At 45.4% G+C, this 9,812-nt stretch overlaps 1 protein-coding gene across 1 annotated transcript in view; it reads right to left on the reverse strand.

Moving 5' to 3' along the window:
* LOC102374000 (lipase member M-like) overlaps window positions 1-9,504 on the reverse strand; it is a 25,029-nt gene extending 15,525 nt beyond the window's left edge. Inside the window, exons 1-4 of the mRNA XM_006028998.2 lie at window positions 9,477-9,504; window positions 9,282-9,344; window positions 4,521-4,631; window positions 3,237-3,354 (exon numbers count right to left, since the gene is read on the reverse strand). Coding sequence (XP_006029060.1) covers window positions 3,237-3,354; window positions 4,521-4,628 — 226 coding nt within the window. The 5' untranslated portion in view covers window positions 4,629-4,631; window positions 9,282-9,344; window positions 9,477-9,504. The remainder of the gene's footprint in view (window positions 1-3,236; window positions 3,355-4,520; window positions 4,632-9,281; window positions 9,345-9,476) is intronic.
* Between the last annotated feature and the right edge of the window lie 308 nt (window positions 9,505-9,812).

Raw genomic sequence — 9,812 nt, forward strand, 5'->3', positions numbered from 1 at the left:
CAAAAAAAACCCCCCCCCCCCCCCCCCCCCCCCAATTCTTTATCTATCAGTCCTAGGGCTGTCACAGAGGGAAGGTACATCCGGTCAGTACCTGAGCTTTACCCTGTGGTTTCATAGACAGATTAATGGATGGGCCAGCTGGGCACAAGCCCAGAGGCCTCTACCAGTTCAGGACCCCAGAATTCTCATCAACAGGGAAGTAAAAGCCATAGTTTTAAACTCAGTGCCCCTTTTTGTCTCCTAGAAGGGAGACAAAAACGGTGCCAAGCTTAAAACTGCAGTTTTTGCATTTGGTTACCTGAGAGCTGGAAGCAGGGTCCCTCCACCAATGGGGCGGGGGGGACAGGGCTGGTGCCAGTCTGGGAGAGCCATGCTGCACCTGGGGTAGGTGAAGGGAGGGGGGCAGGCCAGGTGGCACTGCACCTTGAGGGGGGAGGGGGCCACGCTGGGCCAGGAGAGCAACACCCCACCTGGTTGGGTTTGGGGGTGGTCAGGGCTGAGCCACAAGTGCTATGCTGCACAATGCCTTTGCAGGCAGCAGCACTGGGAGGGCCTTGGGGGCTATAGCCCCCTAAAATTTATCTTAGCCCCCCCACAGCCACCCCTCCCAGTCCTGCTGCTCTCCTGCAGAGACATGGCACAGCAATCCTGGCCTAGCCCAGCCCAGCCCAGCCTGCCCTTCTGCATCTGTGTGGCTGCACAGGGCAGCCAGGCAGCAGCTTCCTGCAGGTAAGTTTAATAGAGAACGGGCAGGGAGCTAGACTGAGCCACACACAGCTTGCAACGGGATGGGGGTGGGGTGGGGTGGGGTGGGGAGGCTGGCTTCATGTGTTTGAGAGTGGGGGAGGAGGAAGATACTGTGAGGGAAAAGTGTATGTGTGCGTGTCCATATCTATGCATCTGTCTGTGTATGTCTGTTCATGGCAGGGAGAGTGCATTTGTGTCTGAGTGAGAATAGAGGGTGCTCACATGTGTCTGTACCCACCCCAGCCCAGCAGGGTCCAACCAGCCTCCCCCACCAGCACTAGGAGGGGTAGGGGCCCCTCCCCACCCCCGTTTGCATCCCAGCTCCCACGTGGGGAGGGGGCCTCCAATTTTGTGTTTGCCCAGGGCCCCAGTACACCTTAATCCACCTCTGTGTGGTTCTTTCTTGAATGTCAGAAGTTAGCACCTGCAGGTCAAAGGCTGAGACCCAGCCCCACCCCCCTAGCGGGGTGGATGACACAGGCTGGTGGTATGCCCCCTGTCCATGGTGGCCTCAGGTTCCCCACTCAGAGACCCTTTGCTGTTCCGAAATCCCTCTTTTTGTATCCCTTTCCCCTCCTCATGACTCTGCATTTTCTAACATCATTGACGGGTCACCCTGTGATTGTCATACTGTCCATGTTCAATCCTGTCACTGTATTCCTTTGTTCCCCGAACCGATCACATGAACACACCTTAAATTTGGTCGTGCCCCAGCCTCTTAATTTGGTCTGCCCACCAAAACCTGAAATCCCAGGGGCTCTGCCACTGGTCACTGTGACCTGCCTCCAATGTGGCAAGCCCATCATGTTCTGAAACAGTGGGGTACACTAGGTCTTCAGTTTCCCAGCCTGTGTATGCATTGGCCTCAGACATGATGTCTGCCTTGAAGGCTGAGAAACTTTGTCACAAACAGTATTTTAAAAACCAATTAACCCTTGCCATTCCCTTGGACTATTGTTCTAATGCAATATCTACTTTATCTACAAGCCAATTCATAAAATCAAATCTCTAAATATCATTTTCTAGCCAAAAGCACTCATATAGTGCAAAGGGCTATCTGACTGTTCAAGGGGAGAACAGTCAAATTCTCTGTTGGGCTCAATCCAAGCACATAGACCTAGACCATCACACATTCCACACACTGATGCCACAAAAAAAAAAAAAAAAATCTTTTTTTTAGAGATGCACTAAAACATTGGTCCATATTGTATTGGTACCGATAAAAGGAAAATTGACATTATCAGCAACCAGCTTTTTTTGGTTCATGTGGCTGATAATGTTGTCAATAAACCTCCCTTGCTGCTGTCTGTGGCAGCTTGGAGAGCAGCATCTGGCTGGCAAGTCTGTTGGGGGTTGGGGAGGGAAGGGGCATGGGGGGCGCAGATTAGGGTCCCCACAGGGAGTGAGGGAGTGGGGTTGGGGCTGGCACTGCCCAGGCAGGGCAAGATGAGGCACAGGACTGAGCCATGAGTTACTCGCCCAGAGGGGATGGGGAGAGGGAGCGGCAGATTCCACTGCTTTGCACACTTTCGGGGGAACCATGGGAGTCATGTGCTTCCTGGATCTGTGCATGGGGTGAGGGCAGGCTGCCATTGCAGGCTGGGGCCAGCACTGGGCTCTTCACAGTGGAGAGGGGGGCTGTGCTCAGGGCAGGCAGCACTGGTGCTGGAAGGGTGACAATGGGGGATCTATGGAAAATTCTGGAGTGGCTATAGCCCACCCCCTAGCCCCCCTACCCCAGCTCCACCAGTTCCCACCCCAGGAGTGTGTGTAGAAGTGGGATACCCCCCCCCACCCCCTAGACAAGCCGTGCAGCTCTGTCCCACATTTGCCCCAGTTGTTCAGCACCTGTCCCTGCCCCAGCCCCACTCCCTCCCTCCCTCAAAGCAGAGACCTCAATCTGCACCCCCCCATGCCCCTTCCCTCCCCCAGCCCCTTCCCCACAACAGATTAACCAGCCAGAGGCTGGTCTCCAGGCTTCTGGGCTGCATATCGGCCAATATGGCTCATTATTAATTGGCCACCGGTATCAGCTCAAAACAAACAAAAAAAAATCTTTAAATCAATGATGCACCTTTTTTTTTTTTTTTTTAAATACTAAGCCAATTTATTGTTCAGAAACAAGTTTGCAAATACATGGCCACAACAGATTAACCAGCCAGAGGCTGGTCTCCAGGCTTCTGGGCTGCATATCGGCCAATATGGCTCATTATTAATTGGCCACCGGTATCAGCTCAAAACAAACAAAAAAAAATCTTTAAATCAATGATGCACCTTTTTTTTTTTTTTTTTAAATACTAAGCCAATTTATTGTTCAGAAACAAGTTTGCAAATACATGGAGACATAAGGATTACTATTTTTATTTCCTATTTAGGCTTAGAAACCATATTTGGAGTTTAAGTATTTGCTTTAACAGCTGATTGTCTCTGGGTTAAGAGCAAGACTATTATTTCATTTTGCATATTATTGTCAAACAAAATAGAACAACCTGTGCTCTCCGGATTCTCTCTACCATGAGGGATTCTGTTCAGGCCAAGGTAATAGCCATCATCTGTCAGAACTTCGTAGTCCTCACTGGGGTATCCTTTGGAACTGATCATCTCACTCTATAAAATAAATCAGGAATTGCCCAAGTGTCTTGTTTATATCGTTATAAGCTCCAGTCCTTCTCAGATAGGACATGAAATAAAGACCCAAAACAATGTGAATTTGTTTCTGGAACTAATTTATTCTCCTGGCCAAAACCAGAAAAACATGCAAAACTTCTCTGAGAATCTATATAGCTTCTGAGATCTTACATAGCTTGTAGAAATCAGAGGTTCAGGAATTGGCTGTGTTTTCCATGCTTTGAACATACTTCACACCAAACATGCACAAATTTCAACATTTTCTTTTCACTAATCCACATCTTAATATAGTGATGAAATATTATGGGACCATAAGTAAAAAAGTCACCATGCCTTTTAAAGAGTTAATAGAGTTTCCTTTTCCATGTAGAAACAATAGTCAGTGACAAGAAAATGTCAATTCTGGATAAAATTGTGAATAAGGAACTTGGAATACAAATATTAAATTTGTTACACTGATGAAATAGAAACAAGTCTGGGTCATAAATACTGACCTTTCAAACTTTTTCCAAAAGGTCGACAACCTCAGATCCAGTATCATGACTGGGAGGCATCCTGAAAATATTCTGCTTTAGAACACTTAAAAGGAAGTAACATAACTAAGTGGGGAGCAACTGGAGCAACCCTGGTTCTGTCTCTGCAGGGTGGTGCAAAATAACTGCTGCCTCAGTGCAATACCTGCCACTGCACTTAATAAGATGGCTTTATGTACTGCCCTCTGCATACATCCTAGCTGCCTTGGGGGTGGAACTGCCCAGATATGCCTCCGTAAAGAATCCAGTTGCTGAGAGCCAAGAAGCAAAACTGAGAAGCAAAATATTGCTCAACATCTTTTTAGAACTCCATACAAGAATCCAGTGACTCATCTCAAGTTTCATTAGGTTTAGCACACTGCAGCATCAAATAATTAATCACATAATAGATTTTCTATTATTAGGCTTAGGACACCTACTATCCTTGACAACTCATCAGGATAAAGGATGAAAAGACTGAAAAGGCTGAATATATAGATGCTACTTTTTCTGTAGTGGTTCTTACACTAATCTCCCACTTCTTTCAGTGACAAACTGATAAGACTTTTCTCAATGGCATAGATTCATTCTTTGCTCAGTCATATTACACAGTTGGCAGTGAAGTCAACTTACAATAGTCATAAACTGTTCAGGATTCACGTGACATTTTCCTTCGTTAACTTTGGAACTGCCAGTTCCTTGCGTCAGACATAGCGTTACAATAAACAGCCACATCTCCATTCTCTGTAAAATAAGTGTACTTGGTAAAAGATAGTGTTATTAATATTAAACACAGACTTCATTTTATGTTAGGGAATGTATATTGTGATTATTTTTTTAAATGACCGCCACAACAGAACTTGAGAAACTAGTACCATGCTTGCTGTAATCTAACTTTACATTAACAGCGGGCAACAGTTCAGCAGTACCATGGGGTGGGAGGGCTATTTAAAATGCTGCTAAACAAAGAAATCACCTGTGGATTTATAGCATACTAGCAACTCTTACGTTGCACAATAAAATGGGACATAACCTCAATTCTCTGTTCCTAAAATTGTGAGTTATTTATTGGAAAGAAGACTGTATTCTATAAAGCAGAGAACCTGCAAAGGAGCGGACATCTACAATTAACTGATTGTGAACATCACATGCAACAATGTGACTAATAGAACACTTGATGTATGAACAGGAGGATATTGGGAAGCCAGAAAAATCTGTGCACCCATTTCTGGATTCTACAGTCTATAACATGTTGATCATATGGAGGGGTGAAGAGACAAACAAAAAAAGAAATTTGGAGAATAGATTTCCCAATGGGAAGTTAAACAATGAAGGCCAGGCATTAGCAAGAAATGAAATCGATTCAGGCCAATGTAAAATATCCCCTCATCACAAACCCTCTCAAAGTACAGTTCTCTCAATTCCTATTTAAACTTGAGCAATAACAGCTCATACTTGTAAACTATTTATGTTCCATACCCTTTGCATACGTGAGAAGTCAGAATAAACTTATATTTCACATTATACCCCAGAAAGTTCATACTATCATAAATGAAAATCAGATCCTATAATTCCCATCAAGTCAGAAATTCTGAAACATGGAAAAGAATTGCTCTGAAGCAGAACAGTGAGGAATCTCAGCGCAGAGGTGTCTTTAGGAAAATGTGAGGCTCCAAGTCTGAGAGGAATGCAGCTGAGAGCTTGTAACAGGGAACTCTCACTCTGCTACTGGAGAAAACTGGAGGACAGACAGGGCTGGCAAGGGTTCTTAAGGCTAGTGTCTTTGTGGCTCATAGGGCCCTGCTGGTACTGGGAGAGCTTTCCCCAGTGTCAGCAGGCACCCCTGCCCCCTCTCCCCCCAACATACACTTCCCCCAGGACAGTCCCCAAGCCTTGGCCCTTCAACCCCTGCCCCACACAGACTTAGCTGTATCTAGCTGCTAGGATGCTTCCCACCTGCTGCCTGGTTACATATCAGCCACATGTATGTGCACCCTGCCTCCAATCACCCTGCCCTCAGCCCCAAGCAGCATTTTGCTAGGGCAAGCTCAGAAGTGCTGGGAAAAACTGAAAAAAGCTGAGCTGACTAAAAGCCCAGGCATTCAATCATATTAAAAAAAAAAAATCCCAGATGGAGATTGGAGGAGCTAAAAAGAGGACATATCCAGGAAAATCCGGATGTATGGTAACCCTACTTTAGTCCCTAAAGTATTCAAACAGCAGCCAGCAGCTGCCCCACGTCTGAGTCAAGCTCTTTCACTGCACAATCCTTTCATGCCAGTGAGATCTCCAACTCCAATGTGCACTAGGGGTGTGCAAAGCTTTGGGCCCCGATTTGACTCAGCAGAGATTCAGCCCAATTCAGTGACTGAATCTCCAAATCAAATCAGAGGACCCTTTAATCTCTCTGACTTGAATCGGACCCCTCCAAATCGATTCAGAAAGATTGGGCGATTCGGACATAGAGGCAGTTTTAAATGTTTTTTCTACATACCTCTAGGTAGCAGGGGCTCATGAGCGCTATGATACTGGGGCACATGGGGCATCCCACAGAAGCACATGGCGCTCCCCAGAGCACTCGGCAGCAGACCCAGAAGTGGACCAGAAGCACTTCTGGTCCACTTCTGGGTCTGCCACAGAGCATGCTGGGGGGGGGGCCCTGAGTGCCCCCAGCTCAGTGACTGGTGCCTCCTGGGTCTGAGGGGGGCATCCAGGGTCCCCCTGCGGCTTATCGCTGAGCGAGGGAGGCACCGGGTGGGGGGAGGGGGAAAGGAGGGGCAGTGCACTCCCCGGCAGACCTGGAAATGGATCAGAAGTATTTCTGGTCGACTTCCGGGTTCACCACTGAGCACCCCACTCCGCTGCACTCCTGTGGGACGCTCCATGTGCCCCAACATCACAGCAATCATGAGCCATGCCTGGTACCTCAAGGTACGTAGAAAAAACTTTTAAAGCTGTGTCTATGTCTGAATCGCTGACCCTCCGAATCAGCACTGAATGTTCAGAGTCAGATTCGGCCAAATTGAATCAGGGACAGTGATCCGAATCAATGAATCAAATCACTGCCCCCCGATTTGGGCTGAATCTGAATTGAATAGGGCCCATTTCGCATGCCCCTACTGTGCACCCTGCTGGGTAGGGCTGAACAGGTTCATACTGCTCTGTCTTCCCCTTACTCCAGCCTCAAGCTTCCTCTCCCTTTTTCCCAAGCCCCCAAGTTTCTGGGCATTTCTGTAAGTTGAAGTCCAAATTAAGAGTCAGCACAGCTCTACAAACTGCCCCCTGGTTCCTGTTACACATTACATTCATATTACACCACTAAATGCCAATTCTTACATTCTCATGAACTTAAAATTTTAAATTGGGAAAGGAGAAAAATGGAGATTCTTTGCCAAACCATTAGAAAGCTATGAATAAAAAAATTAGATCTAAGCAGGAACAATTTGGGCAAAGGTCTCCCTAACTTCAACCTTCAGTTGCTCACATCTCCATTTGAGACGACCCAGATCAGGCCAGGAAAATGAGAATTTCTAGAGCTGCTTCCCTAGCAAGAATTCTCTTTGAGGTTTTGATCAGATTCAGAGCCACTGGAAGCTTTTTGAGAACAACAATGGAAATTGCGTCCATATAACAGGTAGACCAGGCAGTGCCTATAGCCAAGTGCTGACTGTTGACAAACTTTGTTCGAACACAAACTAACCCTGCAGTGGGTCTGCCTCCTCTTCAATGTTCCAAACCAGTTTCTCTTTAAAAAGAATAGCATTTTGAGAGTGAGATAAGGGGAAAGATTTGTTTGTTCCATAAACTATATTTCTTTTTGAGCAGAGGGGAAGGGTGGAAGGGATAAATCAACACATAACTGAACACCCCATGCCAAGGCATATACACGAGGGGGCTGTTAAAAGCTGCACCAGCAGGCTGACGTCTGACATTTCCTAACTGGAGTCCTCAACTGCCCGCCTATATTGTATTTAATGAAATAATCCAGACCTACCACGTGAGCTGTATCTGAAGGAATATTTCATTTGTCTTAAGCTTTGTCAAACCCCTAGAAAGTTACAAATAATAAAATAAGACCTAAGCAGAACCAATTTGGAAAAAGGTCTCCCAAACTTAAACCCTTCAATTGTTCAGCCACCTCATATCTCCATTTGAGACTGCCCAGGCCAGGGAAATGAGAAATTCAGGAGCTGCCTCCCTAGCAAGAATGCTCTTTGAGGTTTTAAACAGATGCAGAGCACTGGACGCTTTTTGAAAACAGCAATGGAAATTACTCCCTTACAACAGGTAGACTACGCAGTGACTGTAGCCAAGTACTGACGCTTTACCAACTTGGTTCAAACTGAAATTAACCCTGAAGTGAGTCTGCCTCATCTTAAATTTTGCAAACCAGTCTTCCCTGTAAGGAGACTGGCATTTTTGAGAGTGATATAAGGGAAAATACTGCGTGTGTTCCATAAACCATATTTCTGTCTGAGCAAAAGGGGTGGGGGGGAAATCAACACATAGTTGAACACTTCACACCAAGAAATATAAATGAGGGAGCTGTTACAAGCTGTATAGGCAACCTGAAGTCTGACATTTCCTACCTGGAGTCCTTGATTGCCCATCTATGTTATTTTTAATTAAATAATCCAGACCTACCATGTGAGCTGTATCTGAAGGAACATTATTTCCCCAAGGAACATATCCTTAGTTTAAACTGTACAACTAAAAAAAATCTTACATGATACACTGTCTGGGCTCCCTAACAAGCATCTTTGTTTCCAATGCCTCTATAGCTCCTTGTATTTTTCAGCCACCCCATGCTCAATGCCCTTAAGGGGAGTCCTTAAACTATGGTCCAGCATCTCAAAATCTCAGCACACTGACCACAACTTTGTACAGCCCCTGTGAGGAGGCTCTGTCTCAAAGGTGAAACATAATACTTAATCCAAAAAAGAAGGATTAAGGTAAATCGAGAGACCTGCTAAAACAGTTTCAAAGTACCTTGGTGGCATGAATGAGAGATGCAAGCTTAGATGCAAACTCCCTCCTTGACCAGGCAGTTTTGACAGCAAGAAATGTTTTAACCTGCATTTCACTTACTGAAATTACAGATTTTTTGGATCCTTTTTTGACGATATCTTTATTTAAAATAGAAAAAAAGGAGGAAAATGCTGACCCTAAGCAAAGCTATCCTCTAACCAAAAAGAGGGACAAAAAGCCCCATTCAATAAAGATTTATTTCCTGGCAGACAACACCAATTCTGCCATGTATGGACCTGCATCATTACATACAAATTGGTTTTGCATGGTGAAAACTACTGGGAAGAGATTAATCCCTCATCCTGCCCCGGGAAATATCAACGTGCCAGTCTTGAATAACAAAGGCAAAGAGAAGATCTTTCTCACCAAAGTCTTTCCGTGGCACCCAGATGCAGTACCGATCTTCCAAGGGGAGCAGTGCTGGTATTCCTAGTGTTAAAAGAAAAGAAATGAAATAAATAGGACTGCCATTTGCTTAAAGAAATGAAAAGAAACAATAATTGTTCCCCTTCCTCTCCCTCCCTCCCTAATGAGCAGCAGTTTTGAATCTGTCCTACGAACTCTTTCATTCACTTTCTCTCTCTCTGCTAGTTCCTGAGCCTGTGCAATTGTATTGTTTCACACTTAGTGCACTATTAGGAACACCCATCTCAAGCTGTAGCCCACAGGGCAAAAAAATTATTTCATAATTTAAATTAAGTGGGTTGAAATAATGATACTACAGCAGTGCACACCAATACGCATTCAAACAAACAAGCTGTTAAGAGGCTGCAATTTGGGGCTGAGGGAATCCACCCAATTCTTTGCCAGCTCACTGCATTTTTTTTGTCCAAGATTTTTTTGATCATCATCATCACCTTCTTGCAAACACCATCTCAGTTGTATTTTGCAGTAGGC

The sequence above is a fragment of the Alligator sinensis genome, unplaced genomic scaffold, assembly GCF_000455745.1.
Source record: "Alligator sinensis unplaced genomic scaffold, ASM45574v1 scaffold557_1, whole genome shotgun sequence".
NCBI lineage: Eukaryota > Metazoa > Chordata > Crocodylia > Alligatoridae > Alligator > Alligator sinensis.